This window comes from Petaurus breviceps, unplaced genomic scaffold, assembly GCF_028583685.1.
Source record: "Petaurus breviceps papuanus isolate PSGF00001 unplaced genomic scaffold, PetGlider_PUasm1.0 90847, whole genome shotgun sequence".
In the NCBI taxonomy this organism is placed as follows: domain Eukaryota; kingdom Metazoa; phylum Chordata; class Mammalia; order Diprotodontia; family Petauridae; genus Petaurus; species Petaurus breviceps.
In genome coordinates, this window is record NW_027187360.1 from 8,285,479 (window position 1) to 8,308,911 (window position 23,433).

A 23,433-nucleotide genomic window follows, 5' to 3' on the forward strand; every position below is an offset into this window, starting at 1 on the left:
AATTGTGAATGACTTAGTTATTCCCCGCAAAACAAAATCCAAGATAATTCTGAAGGACCTATCATGAAAAATGCTTTCTACCACCAGGGAAAGAAGTGATGCAATCGGAATACAGATCAAAACATACTGTTATTTTACTTTCTTTTTTTCTTGTCAGTTTTTTTCTTTTGGAACTATGTTTTATGTTACTAAACAAGTGTAACCTTTATCAATTTTTTTTTGCCTTCCCAATAATGGGGAGGGAAGGAAAGTGGGAGAAAATTTGGAACTCAGAATTGTAAGAAATGAAGGTTAAAAATTGTTTTTACATGCAGATGGGAAAAATATTAAAATAGATTAAATGGTGATACTTGATTCCCCATAGTGTCTCATCAAGTACTTAGGTATTCAATAAATACTGTCAATGGGAGGCACCAGGATAGTATGGGAAGAACACTGGATTTGGAACCAAAAGACTTGATTAGAATATGGAATCTGCTACCTTCTCCTGGTATGATCTTAGTCTCAGTTTCCTTATTTGTTGACAGAGTAGTTAGAACTAGATCAGGAGTTGTTAACCTTTTTGTGGGTGATAGACCCCTTTGAGAGCCTGGAGAAGTCTAAGGAGCCCCTCTCAGAACAATGTTTTTAAAACCATAAGACAGAAAATATAGGATTGCAAAGGAAATCAATTACATTGAAATAGAACTATCAAAATATTTTAAAAAGAAGAATCAAATGTACAGACCTGCAGGTTAAGAATTCCTGGTCTAGAATAACTAAAAATTATTTTTCCAGATCCAAAATTTTACAGTTCCTATGACCAAGATCATGCAACTTGAAAACAATGAATGAAAATAATCTTCGGCTAAGACCACCACCATGGTTCATTTGATTGAAAATAATCTTGACCTGAGCCCACACCAAACCAATTTACTTACTTGACCATCAGAGTCTTTCCCATTGACTTCTTCTGAACTGGTGAAGTCACCAACACCTCTCATTGACTAAAATAACAAATAGTTATTGAATTTTTGGCTACCACAAGCATACCAATATTGAGAATGGGAGGGAATGTCTAGAAGCTTAGATCTAAGTTCCTTTGTTTTTGAGCTGAAAGTAAAAGTCAGGGGAAAATATGTATTATTCATAAGATGTACTGATATTATGTCATCTGGAACCATAGCTTGACTAATTTCTCTAGTCTAGCCCTTTCTGTACACAACATGTAAAATATAAATAAACCTGTATAGATCCCTACCACTGAAGTCTGTTTTTGGTAAGCAATAGGAATGAAGATGAGCTGTTCTTTGACCATGAACATAGTGTTGCTGACCCATGATGATTAGCTTTGTGTTATTTTTTTCAGTAGTCTTGTCTATTTTACTGCCATAACATCACTTCTACCCGTGTCCTATTTTCTAAACCCCTTCTAATGGCCTATTATAGCATCCAAATTGATCTCCCTGTTTCCAGTATCTCCCCTCAGCATGTTTGGCCATAATCGCTCATGCTCAAGGACTGTGACTGGCTCCCTATTCCCTCTGGTATAAAACACAGTCACCTTTGCCTGCCATTTAAGACTCTATATAATCTGGCACTAACTTAATCTTTGCAGATTTTTTTATGTCACTTCCCCTCACAAACTAGACTACTTGTTATTCCCAGAATTTGGTGTTCCATCTCCTTTCATGCTTTCTCATAGATGGCCTTCCACACCTGTAATACACTCCTTCCTCATTACTGCCTCTCAGAATCTGTATCTTCCTTCTAGGAAGGCCTCAGGCACCTACTATCCAATCTATTAACACTTCTCTGATCCCTGCCTCCCTGATGTTAGTGTTATTGGTGTGCTCAATTTGCCTTGTAGCCTTATATTGACTTATCCCTAGAGAGGTTCAGCTTTTGGATCTATAACCTTGAGCTCATTAGTATCACAACTGACTGATTGAATTGACCAGAGAGACTAAGTGCTCTTCAAATATATTTTGTCCTTGATAATCTACTTCTTTTTAGAACAGGTTTTTGATTAAATGCCTAAGAAGTTGGTAAGAAAGCATATACTTTGTTTTTTTGTATTTTGTATTTTTAGAAAGCATATACTTTTGAATTATCCACATAATAGATTAATAGCTTAGCCGACTTACATAGAAGTCCCCATATGGGGACCGTGATTTTCAAGGCAAATGATGCGCCAGTGATTAACCTTTTATTTCAGAGTGGTGAGGGACAGTGTATAGGTGTCAATCCTTGTTCCAACGGAAGATGAAGTGAGGACAAAGTAGAACTGACTGGAGGCAAGAACCATCTTCTCTCTTCCTTGCCTGGGCTGCCCTCTAATTAGTTTGGAAAAATCCATTAATAATAAGGGCTTAGCTAAGGTGATAGATAGCTAGGTGAGCTTTAAGATTCCTTCTGCCTCTAAGTCCTTGCCTGTTCCTACAATATAGCCATCATTAGCTATAAGGAATGCTAGTGGTCATGGAGGGCAACCATACACTTACCCTCAAATATCCCTTGATATTGACTACCAGGCTGGAAAAGAAAAACAACTACAACAAAATAGCCACTTCAAAACAACCTGGTTTTTCCCCATTTTGGTCGAGTGCTTTTTAAAACAATTGGGGTTAAGTAACTTGTTCAAGGTTACATGGCCAGTTATTTCTGGGTGTGGTGCTAAGTATCTGAGCCCAGATTTGATCCCCTGGTCATCCCGACACTGGGGCCAGTGCTCTTACTCGCTGAGCCACCTGGCTGCCCCAAGCAGGGCTAATCTTAAAGGTTTTATAAATTCTAGTAATTATGATTAGGAGTATTATTGTTGTTGCTGTTATTCAGGGTCGTACACCAATATGTGTCAAAGGCAGGACTGGAATTCAGGTCTTTCTAGTTTTAAGTCCAGGTCTCTATCTTCTATGACTCACTGCCTCATTATGAAGAGATCAATACAAAATGAATTTACTAACCACAAAAAAATACTAATTTCTTTCTTTTTTTTTTTTTTTTAAGCAATTGGGGTTAAGTAACTTGCTCAAGGTTACACGGCCAGTTATTTCTGGGTGTGGTGCTGAGTATTTGAGCCTGGATTTGATCCAGGTCATCCCGACACTGGAACCAGTGCTCTTACTCACTGAGCCACCTGGCCACCCCTAAGCAATTGGGGTTAAGTAACTTGCTCAAGGTTACACGGCCAGGTGTTTCTGGGTGGGTGCTAGGTGTCTGAGCCCAGGATTCGATCTCCAGGTGTTCTCAACACTGGAGCCGGTGCTCTTACTCGCTGTGCTACCTGGCCGCCCCAAAAAATACTAATTTCAATAGTTACATAGAAACCAGTTTTCCCTTTTGTAGAAAATAATATTTTTTCCTTTAAAGAGAGCTATACATGTCCTTTTTGTTTAACTCATATTTTGGTATCAGTTAAAAACCCATGGTTTGAGCTTTAATCTTACTTGTATGTTTCATGTTTCTTATAATCTCAGGAAATCACTTGGATTGAGGTTATACCCATACTGACTATACACAAATCTTGACTAGGCTAATTTATAGAAAGCAGACATTAACTACTGACAAAAGAGCTTTCTCACTTAAAGAAATCTCAATTCTTGGTCAAATAGAAAAAGACAAAGAGTTTCACTCATTTTTTTTCTCTGATAACTCTGCTCCCTGCTATCAGCCATTTAAAGATCAATAGATTCAAAGGTAAACTGGCTACTGAGAGTATGATTGAGTCAAGATGCCTCATTCAGGTATCTGTGCCATAATTGATTCATTCATTCATTCAGGCTTCAAAGTTTATTAAATACTGATTTATATATCTCAGTACTGGAAACCAGAGGAGGTATTAAGTTAAAGTGAGACAAAGTCTAGGTTCTCATAGCTTGCAGTCTAGTTCTAGTATAGGACAAATGACAATAACTACATAATACCCACAGCATTTTATAAGTGTATCAGAGAAATGCAAAACAAGCTATGTGAGGTTTGATAGCGTTATCATCTAAAGGCTCAGGGAAAGACCAAAGGACCTTAGATTTTGAACTGGAAGAAACAAAAGTTTCAGGAAATGGCATCTAATTTTGGATTTAAAGGCTGGAATTCAACAGGCAAAAAGGGAGACAGAATATTTCAGGTATAGAGGCCATTATGAAAAAAGGCACAGAAGCCCTTAAAAAATCAAATACATACTTGTTGTTGAGTCATTTCCAATTCTCCATGACCCTATTCAGGGTTTTCTTGGCAAAGATATTGGAGTGGCTTGCCCTTTCTTTCTCTAGCTCATTTTACAGATGAGGAAATTGAGTTAAGTGACTTGCCCAGGGTCACACAGTTAGTAAATGCCTGAGGTTGTATTTAACTCAGGTCCTACTGACTCCAGGTCTGGTGCTGCACCACCTAGCTGCCCAAATGCATGCTTAGGTCAGTAAATTATCCAATTTAGTTCCAGTATGGCATAAAATGAGATAAAGCCAGAAAAATAGGGTGGTGCCAAGTTTTGATTTTGTTCAGTAGATAAGAGGGAGCGATTGAATATGTTTGGGCAAAAGAGTGACATTCCAAACCTAGGCTTAAGAAAGATTATTCTGACAGAGTTGTGAAGTAAAATAGAGGGGTGGAAGAAAACATGGGAAGCTTTGTGAAGCCATTGAAATAGTCCAGGTAACTGGAAATTAGAGCCTATAGGAGTGAGGAAGCAATGGGAATAGAGAGGAAGGGGTAATAGTGAGAGATGATGGAGACTTGGAATGGCAAGACTCTGATTGGATATGAGGGGAGAAAGATGTATGAGTCAAAGATAACCCTATTATTAAGAATATAGAAGATCAGGTTAATCTTATCAGGTTAACAGAGACCTGGCAAAGAGGTGGTATGAGTAGATCTCTGCATAAGGAAGATTAATTTGCAATTAGGTGAAGGATGAATTTTGGATTCACTTTTGGTTGGGGGGGGGGATAGATGGGAGGAGAAAAAGTGTACATTTGGAAAGATCACTTAACAGCCAGGCAACAATTCAGACAGATATTTTTAACAGTACTCAGACACACAGTTGCACTCGGCTAGTCCTTGTATGGCATCTATTCCTGATAGGGTAATAATTACTTGAGTTGCTTTAAATGGATTTTTAAAAATGGATTTTGTTATCCAATCAGGAATGAAGGACAATAATAATGAGGTAGTTTCAGATTGGGGAGGGCCTTGAATGCCATTCCTCACTGGGTCTCTATCAGGTTAATCAGAAACAAAAATTGGGAAATCAAAGGAGGTAGGTGTTTACAGGGAAAGTGAATATAGCTTAGTTTGAGATATGCGAGTTTGAGGCATCCATAGGACATCTCATTGTAGGTGTCATATACAAAATCTGGGATGTAGATGTGGAGGTTGGAAGAGAGGGTGGAAGTGGAAATCATCTGCCATCTGTGAAGTATTATTAATCCTATGATTACTTTCTTTTATCATTATCCTTTTATTGGAGTTGGGTCAGGAGAATTAGTGTTCGACTTGGGACATAAAAGATCATGGCAAACAACAACTCTTTTCTAATCTATCTTCAAATTATTTTCCCCCATTATCAGAGTTACTGGTTAAAAAATACTAACAACTTGCAAATTGTCTAATTCATATTAACTTATTTGATGATTGAATCAATTATCTTTTTATTCATGGTAGTGGAAAAGTGCAAAGACAGGGGAGAAATTCTGGTCAATCTGTATTTAAATGTAGGATTTAGCCTAATCACTTGTATTCAAAAGCTGGATAATAATGAGATCATTTTTACATTTCTATCAAAGTGCCTTGCATTCCTATCCCCTGATACTCTGAGGAATTTCATAGTATTATCCTCCATAGACAATTTTCAGATATTTAACATTCCAGTTGAAAATGCCTAAAGTAGTGGTAAGCTCATATTCTTTTAAATGAATGCAAAATGCTAGTTGAAAAGGAAACTGGGTTCAATAAGTGGGTCATTGACTAGTCTTGGAAGCAAATTTGTCCTGAAAAATTTTCTTGCTATGTTAGTATTTGACATGTAGAATGAAACTATGTCGTAAAGTAAGTGTGCTTGTTCATAATAATTTTTTTTTCTAAACAGAACCCTTTATACAGTTTTTTAATTTCCCTTCAAATAGATTTTCTCAGGATTCTGGTACTGACTTAAGATAAAACATTTTAAAAAGTGTATTCTTCGTCCAGGGTTTGAGAAATAGCGGATGATAATTTGCAATATTAACCAGTTCCAGCTACATACAAATGTTGGGAGTTCGAAAAGGGGATGGGGAACAGATGATCTTTTTAAATTTTTTTTTTGTCAGGTATGTAACCTCCATCTTAGTTTTCAAGAGTTTGAGATTCCATGGAATCAACATGCTCTTTGAATTTTTAGGACTACTCTTCAGTTGATTTTTTATAGACTTACCCAAAATTAAGGTTCATATCCAATGAAAATCTTTATCTAAGACCTAGGGAATGGTTGGTATAAAATTCAAGATTCTAAGAAAAAGAAATATTGTGGCATATGACATATAATAGATCATGCTGCATCAACAGCATTGCAATTCCAACTCTACTTTCTTGTTTTTATTTTCACAATGCTCAGCAAATCTGGCCCCTTTTTTTTCACTCTCATTGCCACAATCCCAGTGTAAAACCTTATTGTTATCTGTTTGAATTATAGCCTGACTGCTAACTAATCTTTCCAAATATACATTTTTTCTTTCCCAATCTCCCAGTCACTAATCCCTAGTCCACTTTACTGAAGATTAATCTCCCTTAGGCACAGATCTGTTCATACCATTTCTTGCTCAAATTCCTCACCAGGTCTCTAATGACCTCAGTATAGAACTCAGTAAAGTTCAAACTCCTTAGTCTGGTGTTAAAGGAACTATCTTACTTTTATTGTCCTTTGTTCCCAATTGGGTAACAAAATCCATGAAAAAAAAATCCATTTAAAGCAACTCAGGTAATTATTACCCTATCAAGAATAGATCCCATGCAGGGACTTAACTGGAAGGATGGTAGAGAAGTTTAGAAGTTAGAAATACTAAGAAAACGAGAGGGAGAAATTAAATATGACAAAAATAAAATACTTGGCATTGAGGTTTTCTCTTCCCTTACAGGCAGTTTCTAATCATATTCTGCCCAAAATATCAAACCAGTTTAAAACATTCAGTTATTTAGCCACAAAAGAACCACAGCAAGATGTTATTTATCCTACTGTTGGGGGAAGGAGTTGACTTCGGCTTTACCCAAAGTAGCCAGCCAGCAAGTTTCATACAGTCCAATTATTACCCCCTGAGCTGATTGCTATTTACTTTAACAACATCTACCATTTTGGTTGTCTTGTAGCAGTGCTGTGAGATATAATGGTAGCTTGCAGACTTAACCAATTTATTCAATTTGGCAAAGTTTAGATGCTTGCCTGTCCTGCAGATTTTCTTATCTCATAAAAATCTATTTAATGATCTCTCCTTGATCTATTTTGGAATTAGGAAAAGATCTCTAATGGTTCTATTTTGAGACCTTTTGCTGATCCATAAGAAATCTCTAATCTCTCTCTCTCTCTCTCTTTGTCTCTCTCTCAATTTAAAGGTCTCTAAACTCTAGAAAGGATGATTAATGGGATATAGATATATATGTATTTATATATGTTTGTACATATGGTTATATGTAAATATATGCATGTGCATGTGTGTATATCTTATATATTTTTTTCTCTCCTCTGAGCTCAAACTCAACCTGTCCAAAACAGAACTAATTGCTTTTTCCCTAAATCCACCCTTCTACCAAATTTCCCTATTTTCGCCAATAGAACGACTTTGAGTCATCCAGTCTTGAAATCTCTATGTAATCCTCATTTTACTTCTCCTCACATTTCTAACCTGTTGCTAGATCTCGCAATTTCTTTCTCCTCGACATTTCTACTCACATAGCTTCTACTCTTGCTTATATCCTCACCACCCTTTACTTTCATTATTTCAATAGCCTCCTCATTGGTTTCTCTGTCACAAGTATCTCCCCATTTGAGTCCATGCTATGTATGGCTGCCCAAGTGATTTTCCTAGACCATAGATTTGTCCAGGGCACTGTCCTACTCAATAAACTTTCCTATTGCTTTGACCAAATATCATCTCTCTGGCATGTAAAACATTTCCCAACTTGGTTTAACTTACTTTCTCAGATTTATTATATATTCTTTATTAGTATACATATTTCCCTTTCATACACACTACTCTCTAGTCAAACTAGCCTTTATTAGGGGGTTCCCTGAACTTGTACTTTTGAGTTGTCATGTTTTCCAGAAACACTGGACCCAGAGCATGTAGGAAGCCCTGAATGGGTCAAGGATGAAGCCTGTCCTAAGTTGACATAATTTGTTGTTTGCACCCCAAGCTGGACTCCTGTGTCCTTGAGGCTCAAGACAGGCACCAGCCAGTCTATGCCAGGTTGGGAAACTGCTTGTGCAGCTGGTACCCTTGTATATAAACAGACCACCCTATCTTCATAGTCTAGCAGTTCCCAAGGCAAAAGAAGATTGCTTTTGCCACCATAATTATTCATGATTTCTCCTCCCCTGTCACTCTCATTTAGGCAGAGATTTCTTTTTCTCCTCTCTTTGTCCAATTTTATAAATATGCAAGTATCACTTGAATTGTGAACTCCATGGCTTACTTAGGATCCCACATGCATGTCATTTCTTTTTTAATAAATTTAGTTGCTACATAGTGTCTCATGGACTTGTGATGTTGTTTTTGGTTAACATCTTACTGTTCCTTAAAAATGGTGCTCCCTCTCCTTTCTTCATGCCTGGAATGTGATACCTTTTCACCTGCCTCTGAGAATCCCTTGTTTGCTTCAAGACTTGGATCAAACAATATTTTCTACATGAGGTCTTTCGGGATACTTCCTGATACTAATACTTTCCCTCCCAAATCATCTAAATTATGACTTTCCAAAGAGCTTCCCATCTCTGAAAAATATTCTCTTTCTAGTTCTAGTGAGACAATTTGTTGTTCTGTCATCTGGAAGGAGTTGGATGTAATACTAATACTACTACTAATAATAGCAAAAAAATCATATATAATTGTATCTGTTTTGTATATGCCAATAATAATAACTAACATTTGCATAGCATTTTAAGGTTCACAAAGCACTTTGTAGGTTACCTCTTTTTCTCTCCCTCTCCCTGTTATGGTGAGGTGAGATCCTCAAGGGACCACTTCCCTTTTGCATATGCCTTTCCAGTATTTACCACATAGCAGACACTTAATAAATGCTTATTCATTCACTATTCTATTTAATTCTCTATGCATATGTATAATGGGAGAAGGAGGTGGGAGCCCGAAGACAGTGATGTCTGAAGTAGTTAGAAGGCTAGAAAGGGTATAGTTTGGGAACAGAGATACAAGATTGATGGAGCTAGAAAAGAATCAAAGCAATTGGGAAGAGATTAGGTCGAGAAGACCTTTTCTAATAAATGCTTGTTAATCAATTGATTGACTTCCTAGGCTAGCAGTATAAATAGGATCTCTGAGTTCAATTCATCAACAAGTTCAACAATTAAGTATCTACTCTGTGCTAGACACTGTGCAGGGTGCTGGGAATTCCAAGACAGAAATGAGGCTGCTCTCGAGAAGCTTATATTCCATCAAGTTAGAAAGAATCAGTCTCAATTGTAGCAGAGACTAATGAGAGTTATGAAATATTTTAGTTCAGAGATAAAATAGAATCAAGGCCATGTCTATACTTTATTTTTGATTTGATCTATCTCTTGTTATTGTTATTATGGGCAAAAAAATCTTTCAATCACATGATGTTTAGGTTGCATTATGAAAGTCCTTGTATTCTGATAAGTCATGTTACTTAAATAATAATGATTAAAGAATTATGGTGAAGCATAGTCAGTGAACTAACATTTATTAATATTAGTTATATATGTAAATAACTATATATAATATATTTTACATATTAATGTTGGCTATATGTATTTAATTATAAATGCCTACTATGTGTCAGACACATAGTGCCTGTGTTTTCTATGGTCATGAGGTAGGATCTTCTCTAAAAATCAGCAATTATTTGTTATTCAGCCTGGTGTGTGTGTGTGTGTGTGTGTGTGTGTGTGTGTGTGTGTGTGTGTTTAGCAAGATTAAAAGTTGGGCTATTTATCCAGGCCCTCCTCAAATTTCTCTTAATAAGTATTCTGAACAGGTAATAACTGAAGATACAAAGAAGCACAAAAACAGCCTTTGCTTTCAAGGACATCATAATCTAATGGGCGAGGCAAGAGGTAACATGCAAACAACTGTGTATAAATGAGATATGTGGAAAGCACTAAGATTATGGAGGACTTCAGGCTCTTATAAGTTTTCCAATTTGAATTCAAATTCCACAAATACTTATTAAATATGTACTATGTGGAAAGAGCTATGACAGGACTGGGGATACAAAAAATGAAATTAGAACTAGAGTCTACCTTGAAGGAGACCATGGTCTAATGGGAAGGGAACACCGAGAGGAAGAAGATATTTATTTACAGAAATAATTTTGAGACAAGAGGACTACAATAACTTAGAGTTATTATTACTTGTTCAGAATACTTATTAAGAGAAATTTGAGGAGGCCCTGGGCAAATAGCCCAACTCTTTTAATCCTGCTAAACACACACACACACACAAACACACACACACACACACACACACACACACACACACACACACACCCCAGACTGAATAACAAATAATTGCTGGTTTTTAGAGAATATCCTACCTCATGACCACAGAAAACACAGATACTTTGAATTTTTACATAAATGGAAAATAGCTTTGTACTACAATCATCCATACTCTTATTCTGTCTCCTTGTGACCAGATGGTATGGTACATGGAAAACCCATTAAAGTGCTGGACTTGGAATCAGGAAAACCCGAGTTCAAATCCAGCTTCAGACCCTTAATAACTGTGTGTCTCTGGGCAAGACTCTTAGTCTCAATTTCCTCATCTGTAAAATGAGGGGTTTTAACTCTATAGCCTCTAAGGTTCTATCTAGCTCCAAATCTATCATCCTAGGACCTGGGTTCGAATCTACCTCTGTTGCCGATTTCCTTTGTGATCTTGGACTCTGCCAGCCTTTGTTCTTCATGTGTAATACGAGAAGGTGGCACTAATGACCCATGAGGTCTCTTCTAACTCTAGATCAATGGTATGTATAGGCAGTTCCAATTCATAAATAGGTTATGCTCTAAAAATTTGTTGACACATAAGTTGCTTGGAATTCAGAACCCATTCTTTCTTAGAATCAGTGTTATAAAAGCTATTGGGGGTGTCTAGGTGGCTCAGTGAGTAAAGCGCCAGCCCCGGAGTTGGGAGGATCCAAGTTTGATTCCTGCCTCAGACACTTAACACACATATACACACACACAAAAACTAGCCGTGTAACCTTGGGCAAGTTACTTAACACCAATCGCCCTCCAAAAGGCAAATAAATGAATGAATGAATGAATGAATGAATAAATGAACAAATAAATAAATAAGCAAACAAACAAATAAATAAAAGGTATCTAGGTGGTGTTCCAGCACTTATTAAGTGCTTCCCTATGGTCACATAAACTAATCAGACTTGACACAACATGTCAGACCTGGAATTTGAACCCAAGTTCAAATCTGAATTTCCAAAATTCAGTGTGTTCAAATTTCATTTGAATTCCAAGTCTAACAGTCCTTCCCATATCATCATGCTGAAATCTAGGGCTAGAAATCATTGAACCTCTCAGAACTTTAGTTTTCACATCTAAAAAATAATAATGTCTTGTTGTTTAACCCTGGGAAAAGAAGACTCAGTAGGGAAATGATAGCTGTCTTCAAGTATTTGGAGGGCTGTCATTTGGAAGAAGTAGTAAACATTTTTTTTTCTTTTTGGCCACAGAACTAAAAGCAAGGGGTGGAACTTTTGAGTCAATGTCAGTGAAAACTGTTTAACTATTAGCCCAGTTCAGAAGTGGAGTGAGTGAGTCCACCCCTCACCAAAGGCCCTGCAGTAAAGTCCTGGGATAAAGACTTGTTGAGGAGAGCATAGAAGGGAATTCTTGGACAATTATAGGTTGGTCTCCATGACCTCTGAGACCCCTTCCAATTCTGGATTCTGTGATTTGGTGTTTCAGGAAGCAGGGCAAAGGATGTTTTCAGCTTGTAAATCCTTAACCCTGACCCAAATCCCTCAGTCTCAAACCACACAGGAAACTTCTAACAATGAAGAGCAAGCTTTAAACATCTGAGCTAACCATCACAGACTGAAGCACACCGGGACAAAGAGCACAAGAAGCCAGCAATGAAAGAAAATGATTCCTGTCAGTTTTCTGGAAGCATTCATTACTGACACTGCTTGACTCAGAGGGGCATGTGCTTTGTCGACTAATTATTTTGTATTTATTCTCTATGTACTATGTAAATACATGTTGTCACCTTAATAGAATGCAAGCTTTTTGAGGACAGGGATTATTTCCTTTTCATGAGTTTGCTTTTGTATCTTTGGTATCAAACCTGATACCTGGCATATAGTAGGTGCTTTGTCCTAAATAAATGCTTGCTTACCGATTCCTTACCAAGGTGAGTCAATGTAATGAAAGGGCTGCACTCTCAAAAATTCCAGAAAAAAAAAGAATAGTATGAAGTGAGATATTTATTTCTCATTAAACTATATTTAGACCAAAGACCCTTTTGCATTTCCTGAGCAGACTCAATTTTTATTTTTCACCCATGCTGGTTTACTTTTAGTTTGAGTTATGCTATTTAAGGCCCTTGTTGGGCAGGTAATAACACTGTACACCTTTTCATTCACATCAAATATATTAGTTTTTTATATTCTTGCTATTCTAGACTGATTAAACAAAGGGATCATAGCAACTAATCTCTTTTGGCCCTTTCCCCCGTTTGAGTGATGAGATTAGGCTCACTCTCATGTTAGACAGAACTGATGGCTTACCAGTTGTCTGAGAAACAGCCTCAGGTTTGTTTTCCGTGGTTTGTTTTCTTCTGCGTTGGGCTTGGCAGGGGCAGATTCAGGACTTACAGCTTCTTCTTCATTCAGCTCTATTGTTTGTAAGGATGCTTCTATATCCTCGGACTTTATAACCTCTACTGGTGCTTCACAAGCTTCCTGTGTTTGGGTTTGGTTTTGCTTTCAGAGAGGGCCAGGTGTTAAGGTGGAGAAAATAACACTTGTCCATGAATTAAAAAAAAAAAGGAGTCCTGGTACCAGGACCAATACACACTTAATGTCCTAAGCAGCTCTGGGGTTGGGTACATGACTGTTTCTACACAGGCTGCAAGAAAGGTTACTGGATTTTGGTAGACTATTGTCAGGTCACTATCCCCTGGCCATGGATGCAATGGAATCAGTGCTCATGGCCACTGTCATTTCCAATGAATATATAATGAGGGCTAGAAAGAAGGCATTCATCCCATTTGGGAAATTTACCTTCTTCAATTATAACTTTAGAACTAGAAGCGGCCTTAGAGATCATCTAGTCCATTAATTTTTTTCTTTTAAGAGATGAGGAAACTGAGGCCCAGAGAGGTAAAGTCAGTTGTCTAGGGTCACACAGTATGTGTGATAATGGTATGGTAATGATAATGATAATGGTAATAAGTGGCAGAGAGAGAATTTGAACCCAGGTTTTCCAAGTCCAGGAAGGCTGACAGTGTTATTCCCTCCCTTTTCCCCCTCTACTGTGTCCCTCTTCTTTAATCTGCCATGGGTGTGACTTATACCAGCACTGAGTAGGAGCTGGTAAAAATACTGTCATACAATAGAGGGCCTAGGTTGAGGCCTGTGCTGTCAGCTTCCCCTCCATAGCTTTCAAAGACATTGTTCCATAGCAGCTGTGTAGAAACATTCTGAGCCTTAGCAAAGAAAGAATAGCGGAAAAGCCTCTCATTTCAATACACCTCCCCATTCATTCACTCCCTGCTCCCCTTGGCTTGAAATACAATCATTTGCCCTTGTTACTTAAACAGAGCCCGAGCTTCAAGAAAAGAAATGAGTTTAACCAAGACAAGCGTTGCTAAATTGCTTCACACCCCTGGTGTTTGACCTAATGAGCTGTGAGCAGATTGCTAAGAGAGGAAGGCCAGCCAGGGGGAGTCCATGATGGCAGGCCAATTCACCTTCAGTCTAGTGTTGTGCCTGGCTTCTGTGACTGCTTCCAAGTTTAATTTGTGATTATTTGCCTGACTGCATCATTTTGCATCCTACTCAGGATCACGCCTCAGACACTTGTTAGTTTCATTTGATCCCTGGGAAACCATGGGCCTAGCATGTCTTATAGAACACCTTTTTTTTTTCTTTTTAATTTTAAGGGAAAACCCACTAGACCTAGGGGACAGCGATGGTATTTTTCCTTTGCTGCAATAGGCCTGGGTTTAGGGGTCAGAGCCAGACATGGCTTCCTAAGGGCCTGATAGATCGACATGTATATATAATATACTATATGTGTATGTATATATAATATACTATAATAGCTCGGGTTGATAACCAGAATATCACAGGGGGATAGTTGGCTGGTTTGATTTAAGCAAGTCCTAGGTTAAAATCCTGCATTTGATATTTACTAGCAACGTGACCATGGTCAAGTCAATTAACTGTGCTGAGCCTCAATTTCACCATCTATAAAACCGGCAGAGCCTACCTCACAGGATTATGACACTCAGATGTATATAAAATGCACCAAGACCACCTGGCCGTGTAACCTTGAGCAAGTTACTTAGCCCCAATTGCTTAGGGGCGGCCAGGTGGCTCAGCAACTAAGAGCACCGGCTTCAGCGTCGGGATGACCTGGGTCAAATCCGGCCTCAGATACTCAGCACCACACACAGAAATAACTGGCTGTGTAACCTTGAGCAAGTTACTTAACCCCAATTGCTTAAAAATAAAATAAAATAAAATGCACCAAGAATGCTAGTTATTGTTGTTCTTAAGGATTGGTTCATGTTGGAAAAGGGAAACAGTTTCTTCTTAAAATAGAATCATTTTGTAGAAAAGCATTTTCCATCCCTTGTCAAAATAGACAAGAATATTGATCTGAAAAGACCCCTGAATCACTGTATAGCCAGCTCTAGAAATACATAGACCATTCTGAAATCCAGGCTTTTTTTCCCCAAGACCTGAACATTACATTTAGGAGAAAAAATTTAAGGTAGGCAATACCATCACAGCTGAAAAAAACCTGTTTCTTATATTTTTACTCTTAAAAGGGGCTCTATCAGGGCGGCCAGGTAGCACAGAGAGTAAGAGCACTGGCCCCAGTGTCAGGATGACCTGGGGATTGAATCTGGGCCCAGATACTTAGCACCACACCCAGAAATAACTGACCGTGTAACCTTGAGCAAGTTACTTAACCCCAATTGCTTTAAAAAATTTTTTTTAAAAAGAAGAAGAAAAAAGGTGGGGCTCTATCTCAAGGAAACCAAATTGTAATAGGGCCCTAATTAAAGTTTAGAGTTTTCCTCAAGAATTTTAAACTTTCTCCTATTCCAGCCTTATTTTAATTTAAATTTATTCCTTCTGGAGTTGATTTAAATATACTCTCCAAGGGTCCTGAATTGAGCCTGAAGTATCCTTTTAACTACTGTTATAAGCCAAGCGTAAGCACAGTGGGAGTACAGGCTTAGAGAGAGAACTGGGGATTCAAGACCTGGCTGCAGGACTAAGGACAAGTTCCATTGTCCTTGGGAGCCTCAGTTTTCTCATCAATAAAATGGGGCAATAGCTACATTCCCTACCTCACAGGTTTATTATGAGGAAGGTACATTTCAAAGAGATATCCAAAGGGCCCAATTATATATTAGATTTTCCCATTTATGGTAGTTACTTTACTCCAAAGTCAAATTAAGTTATGCACCCAGTGAAGGTGGAGGAGTAATCTGCCTATATATCCAGAGAACCAGATCTTTGCTATGTCATCTAATCAACAAATTACTCAAGCATTTATTAAGAGCCTACTATGTGCTAGGTATTTTAGGCACTGGAGATACAATTTAAAAATCCCACCATAAAAGCAGACAGTTTTTGCCCTCAAGGAACCTGCTTTTTATCAGGATAAACAATGTGTATATGTGCAAATATATATATAAAACCCACACATATTAAATATAAATTAATTTTAGTGGTGGGGACATTAGTAGTTCGGGAGAGGTAAGGAGAAGTCTCTTGTAGCAAGTGGTACTCTTGAGCTCTGCTTTGAAAGGAGGTGGGCCTTCTGGGAGGTGGAGATGAGGAGGGAGGACATTCCAGGCATGGGAGACCATCCATACAAAGTCATGAGAGATGGGAGATGGAATGTTAGCTATGAGGCACAAGTAATAAGGCAGTTTGGCTGGAATGTTGAGTGTATCAAGGGAAGCAATATGTAGTAATCCTGGAAAGGTAGCCTGGAGTCAGATTGTGAAAGTCTTTAAACCTCAAAGAGAAGAATTCATTTAGGTGGAAATTTTTTTTTCAGGTGCCTACCCAGAACTCATAAAATTTTCCATTCATCTAATGACAGTTGACATTTATATAACACTTTTAAGGTTGGTAAAGTATTTTGCATGGATTATCTCATTTGAGCCTTGAAACAATCCTGATAAATACCTTTTTTTTCTTGTTTATACTACTTTTATTATTTCTTTAGTTTAAGAATTTGCTGTTCAGTTGGGTCCAATTCTCAATGACCTCCATTTGGGGTTTTCTTGGCAAAGATACTGGAGTGGTTTGCCATTTCCTTCTCCTGCTCATTTTACAGATGAGAAAACTGAGGCAAACAGGGTTAAGTGACTTGCTCAAGGTCACACAGCTAGTAAGTGTCTGAGTTCATATTTGAATTCAGGTCTTCCTGACTCCAGGCCCAATGCTCTATCCACTGAGCAATCTAGTTAGCTTTGGTTTAGCAAACTTCCTGCCAATACAAATTTGGACTTGCTCTAGAATTTATTGTTTTATAGAGTTGCCTGAAGACACTGAGGAATAAAGTGATTTGTATAGCCACGATATAGTAGAAACCAGACCTGAACCCAGGTGAGGTAGGGAACGCAACTATCATTCCCATTTTGTAAATGAGTGAACTGGGGCTCCCAGGGACTATGGAACTTGTTCTCAGGCATGTAGCCAGGTCTCGAATCTCTGATTCTGATTCTAAGTCTTGTTTACCATCTTCCTTCAATCAAATCCATGTTGCTCTCAAATTCTGGTTTTGGGTGTGGTAATACAATTACTCCCTTTCACAATATACTACAGCCTAGCTAAACTGTTCCTCCTACATGGTCTCCCCCTCTGTGCCTTGGCATTGGCTGTTCTCCCTGCCTGGAATGCATTCTCTCTTTAATTCAGACTCTTAGAATACCTAGTATCCTTTAAATCTCAGCTCAAAAACCATCTACTATGTGAAGTCTTTTCTGATATCCCCAGTTGTTTCCCCCCCAAATTACTTTGTGACCATTTTGTATTTTGCATATTCTTATAAAGGTATATGTTGTTTCCTTAATGGGCAAGAAATGTCACTTTTTGTCTGTATGTTCAGCCTGTGATACATATTAGGTTTTTAATAAATGTTTGCTGATTGAATATTGATTGATAGGGTCATAGTTTTAGGATTGGAAGGGACCTTAGAGGTCATCTAGTCTAACACTCTCATTTTACAGTTGGGTAAACTGAGGCTCAGAGAAGTTAGGTGACTAGCCTGAGAGGGCACCAGTAGCATCTGATTGGATTGGGCTTCAAACCATTCCTGGGGGGTGAACTAGGGTCCTCTGTTCAAATCATGATGGAAATGAGGCTTAGCTTATATTTTGAAATGATTTACTCTTACTTCATTTCATTGGGAAGCATATAACACACACATGAAACTTGACTGGCTATATAGGATACATTAAAATGAACTTCATTTGCATTTTGAAAAAGGTTCTATTTTCTTGTCCAGAGGTTTGCATCAGACATATTTCTAGAGGTTTGGTTCAAATACTTTGAATCAGAAAGAGGCTTTATAGAAATTCATTCACAGTAGAATAGGGTTTTTTTTTTGTCTCTCTTTTAAAATTTTATTTGATTTTTATTATTCTGTTAAAACATGCTTATAACCTATATATACACAGATAAGGCAAACTGAGTTTGTGTAGGCAAATTGTAAGGGGAAGGATGAGGGGGAAGTTTAAACTATTGCATGTTTCAGTGAAAGGAATCGTTCATTCTTTTAGTTGTCATATTGGTTTAGTAAAGTAGGGCTTTAACTGCCATTCTGTGTTTGTTCTTCAGGGATTATGTCTGGGACTCTGACTGTTTGAGCGGTGGTCCAAATGAATTGCACCCATAGCCCACTGCAGTAGGTATCAGTTTTTTGTTTCTTTCAGTAATGGGAAATTACTGGAGTAAGGACCAGTAGTGGATTTCTAGCAGGAAGTACCAGGTCTATCTGTACTCTAAGAAGTCAGATTTTACTTGAAAAGTACTAGGAGATGTTTAAAATGCTGAGTTCTTTACTTCATATGAGGTAGGTAGACTTTATTTCAATTGATAGGTCTCCTAAAACTCACTAGAACTTATCTAAAGAAATCTTAGTAAACAAAACACCACCCTTTAAAGGGTAATCACCCCAATTTATATAGTTTTTGTTTAAATTTCTCTATATTGGGTTTGGCAAAACAAGGCATACCTATGCATAGAATAAAGTGCTTTGGTATGAGAGATTTGCTCATTCTCAGATTACTAAAAAAGGACAAGAAACATACAAATGTTAATGTTTATGAACTTAAAATTTAGGTGTAATTATGCCCAGTTTATTTCAAGATAGTAATTTTTTCATTTGTCCAACATGTTTCATGTATTATGAATGATTCTTCTCCTTAGGGCTGTGTCTACACATTCCCTGTTCTAAAACCATTTCCATTGTCAACAGCCAAATTACAGAAAGCACTAATGGAACAATGGATACTTCAGGACCTCTCTCTGTCAATTTGTTTCTATAGAGGCGGATTTTTGATATTATTTGTTGAAAAATTCTGTTTACAGAATCATGAAAGGTGAAATTTGCACGAGAACTTTTTTCCATTGTCTTGTGTATGGTCTCTTATTAGTTTAGGACCAAAGAATGAGTGGAGGGAGCCTTAGAGATTATCTCACCCATCTCCTTCACTTGAAAGTTGGGAAACAGGCCCAGAGGGGTTAGGTGATTTTCCCAAGGTCACAAAACTAGTTAAACAAAACATAGGCAAGGAAATACAGTGTTATAAAGTGGAAAGCATGCCAGATTTAAAGTTAGAAGACCTGGGTTCAAATTCCAAACCTGTCTTTTATGGCACTGACCTATGTCCCCTGGCAAATCACTTTGTCTCTCTGGGCCTTGGTTTCCTTATCTGTAAATGAAGGGGTTAGACCAGATGATCCCTAAAATGTCCCTTTGGGTTCTAAATTTTAATGACAGAGCCAGGATTAGAATCATATCTTCTGACTCCTAGCTGGGTGTTCCTTTGATTATATCATGGTGCTTCTCAACAATCAGGTCTGGAGCCGCCTAGTGTTTTGAAAACAATTTAAACATCGGTGAATATGTTAGAATAGTGCCTGACACATAGTAAATATTTAATAAATGCTTTATCTATTTCTATCTCCTAGCCTAGGTCAAGGGTAGGAGAAGATAAAGTGGTAAGAAGGCAAATTCCATTTCATGTTCATCCTCTATATAGGGACTCCAAAGCAACTGTAAAGATATGACTCCCTTGGAAGGAATCACAGAATTCAGAGCTCAAAGGGGCCTTAGTAATAGCCATAGCTGATCATATATATATATACATATATATATATATATATATACACACACACACACATATACATATATAAAGAGAGCTTGTAGATTTACAAAACATTTTCTGTAACTTGCTTGCTTAATGGTCATAAACACCCTTTGAGATAAATGATTATATAATATAGATATATATTGTTTATGGTGGTATTATATATAGTATATATGTATACACATACATATTATATACATGGTATGTATATAATGTATATGGTGATTTGGGGCATTATGGGACACATGAGGCACTATGATCTCCATATTAGAGAAGATGAAATTAAGGGTTTCAGAGGAGGTCAATGATTTCCAAAGTCATACAATCAGTAAACAGGATTTGGATTCATGTCTTCCTGACTCCTAGTTCAGAATTCTATCCACTGTGAGATTATTATGTGCTCAGGTAGGGGTTCTGAATCTAGGGTCCATGAACTTTGCTTTTTAAAATTTTGATAGCTATATTTCGACATAATTTGATTTCCTTTGTAATCCTATGTATTTTGTTTTATGTATGTTTTGAGGAGTGCATAGGCTTCCCCAGACCACCAAAGGGGTCTATGACATACAACAATAGAACCTTTGTTCTATAGAGGATCTGGGTTCCAATTCTACCTTTGATACTACCTCTGTGATCTAGTCCAATGCCTTCTTTTTCAGATGAGGAAACTTTTCAGATGAGGAAACCAAGAACCAAAGAGGTTAAAATAATGATTTGTCCAAGTCACATGACCAGCATGTAGCTGAGCTAGGCTCCTCTCCCAGTCCTCCACCTCCAAGGATTCTCTCCTTTTTACTTGTTTATGACTTTGTTGGGGAGCAGCTTTTCATAACACAGTGAAAACACATGCTTTTATACTGGCTTCATCCAAGAGGCATGTCATTATCTTTAGGAAAAAGACATTTCAAGACTTTAAAAATAGAAATGCTGTGCTCAAAGCCAAGCCAGCAGAAATCTTGTGGGATAGGGAGGAAAAGGTTGCCTTTGTGCTGAATTTTTTCTTTTCCTTTCAAAACCACCTTGCATCTTTCCTTACCCTTTGTAAGCTTTTGTACATTTTGTGTTATTTATACTTTGCAAGCCACAAAGATGACTTCACATTCAATTCACATTAAAAAAAATCCAAACAAACCCTCACTCTAGAATATGAAATGCCTTCTGTCAGAGCTCTGGAAACCAGACTTAAAAGTTATCCTGAGAGCCCCAGTGGACAAAATGTTCCTTCCACAACATCCAAAAGAGATATTTCTCCTCAAATGAGAGGTCGCTTCTGTGAGAATGTGCATTGCCAACTGGAGTTCTGGCTTTAATTCACCATTTAATTTAAAGTTCATGGTCAAGAAGATGCATTGAATTCCTGCTTCCAGGTGACTGAAATAACTAGAGATTTTGGATTCCTGGAAAATATACAGGAGGATACTAAGAAATTGGGGATTGAAGAGCTCTATTGGCTTCATTGCACAACCCAATGTCATGAAAGGAAAAAGTTGAAATGTTTTTCCTTCTCATAACACTTCATAAGAAGAGACACCTGTTCTTATCTCTTTTACTCTGGAAACAGCATTTCTGGAAGATGTTTGGATTCAGGTCCATTAACACTGACTAGACTTGAAAAATAACAGCCCTACGTCAGGTATTAGGGGAGTCCTCAGAAAGAGCCAGAGAAAGATGAATTTCTAGTATTCCCCTTTTGCCAAAATGAACAGTGATTGCTTCATTCCAAGAACAGCTGTGAATTTAATCAGCACCAATTATAAAATATTTGGGGTGGGGGTGAGGAGGCGTTCTTCTTTCAAGAGAATGCCACTATACTGAATCACATGGCCAGCTTATTTATCTCTCTTGGTATGCTTTATTGGAAAGTGAAAGGCTTCTGAGATTTGGAATTGAGTTGTTCTCCCCTGGGCATCAATTTACCCTTCTTGGAAATATTGACTACCTCTCCCACTCTGGACAAATAGCCAAAGAAGTAATGGAGTCAACAGGTCTGCATCAAGGTGAAATTCAAGTAACCCCAAACTTTCAGCCTGAGCTTGGCACCAAGGAAATCTTTTGGTGTGAGCTGTTTACAGATATTCTCATGCCTCATGCCCCTGTATGATTGGTGCTGTTAAAATTTAAGACATGATCTGGGTTGGTACTTAAGAGAGAGTGAATGAACAAGAATGATAGAGAAAAACAGAGAAGCATATGGATGTCCCCAGAGATAAGAATGGGCAATGTTGTTTTATTTGGTAGGTTCTTTAAGTCCCTGAATAATAACGAATCGAATTCTGTGAAGAAACTGAGGCATATGTAATCCCCCTTTTTTTTTTAGACTAGGTGTTCTTATCTTGCAAAGGTTATAAATGCAGTAGCCATTCATGGCCTGTCCTACTATTGATTGGCATGGTAGCTTTGATCTGTTCCATTTTTGACCTAGGCTGGTTTGCCCCTCTTTAAACAGCCCAGTGGTTTCCTGCTCCTAGATGCTAACCATATTGGTATAGTACTTAGTGCAGAAAAACAATGGGCTTTAGCCGTACTGCAGCTCAGAACTCCTGAGCTCAAGCAATCTACCAGTTTCAGCCCCCTGATAGTGGGTATTACAGGTGTGTACAACCATTTGCCTGGCAGGTGCACTGGCAACATGTGGTCTTACCATAGCACCAATTACTTGTAATGAGGATTACATTTTTAATCAAAGCCTCTGCATTCTCATGGTTACCAATGATCATTTTGAAAGGACGAAAGAACCTACCATAATTCATATCCACTTCATGCAACTACAAAGGACCCCAGAGGATGACACCCAGTGGACCAAAAAGGTCAAGGATGAAATTGGAATGATTCAATCATTTTAAATTTAACTTACATTTTCCTCTGCACCTTTGGGAACTGTATCCTCTTTAATTGACTGAAGGGAAGATAAAAAAAAAAAGATTCAATGAGAGTGGTTGGATTGGGGTTATGGCTGAGTGGGAAAAGTTGAGTGAAATAATCACCCTGGATAGAATTTTGACATATCTCCAAAGAATCACTTCTTAGGCAACTTTACTTTCAAAGTTCCTTATTCCAGTTAATGGCACACAACCATTCTCACCAAATTTCAAAATCAAGGAACCATCTTTGAAGACTTCTCCATTCTATATGTTCAATTTGTCACCCATGCCTATTGATAATTCTTTAAGAATGTTTTGTTTCCATTTCTGCTCCATATTTTAACCTTCTCATAGCCAACAGCTTCCTAATTAGTTCCTCCTTATCATTATCTATTTTATCTACTTCCCATTCATCCTGCACAGTGCCATTAGAGTAATCTTTCTAATGTACAACAGCCCTCTTTTGCCTATCAGAATAAGAAAGGTCCATTTCAACATCCATAAAATTCCTCTTCTTTTCCCATCCAAATTTATCTGGCAATACTTGATGCATCCTGCTTAGACTAGGTCCCCTTGCCTCAGAGGCAGGACATCAGACATATAGACAGATACAAGTAAAATAATCGATAGATCCATTGGCGCAACCCCGGTCACCAAAGAAACTGCTGTGTGTATACTTATCTAGGAGACTCTAGACTTTAAAGGTGCTTGGAATCTTCCTTATCTTCTATTGGTGCTTTTGTAAAAGCCTCCCTTTGTCCTCCTGGATATACAACAGTGCTAGG

The 23,433-nt window shown here is 37.8% G+C and overlaps 2 protein-coding genes across 2 annotated transcripts in view; one reads left to right on the forward strand and one right to left on the reverse strand.

Annotated features, from left to right (window-relative positions):
* The window catches only part of PFDN4 (prefoldin subunit 4), a 371,852-nt gene that overhangs the window by 30,210 nt on the left and 318,209 nt on the right, over positions 1-23,433 (forward strand). The window lies entirely within an intron of this gene.
* Positions 1-23,433, reverse strand: part of BCAS1 (brain enriched myelin associated protein 1) — a 100,517-nt gene that overhangs the window by 19,596 nt on the left and 57,488 nt on the right. Inside the window, exons 7-9 of the mRNA XM_069072438.1 lie at positions 22,642-22,683; positions 12,949-13,143; positions 921-986 (exon numbers count right to left, since the gene is read on the reverse strand). Of these exons, the coding sequence (XP_068928539.1) occupies positions 921-986; positions 12,949-13,143; positions 22,642-22,683 (303 nt within the window). The remainder of the gene's footprint in view (positions 1-920; positions 987-12,948; positions 13,144-22,641; positions 22,684-23,433) is intronic.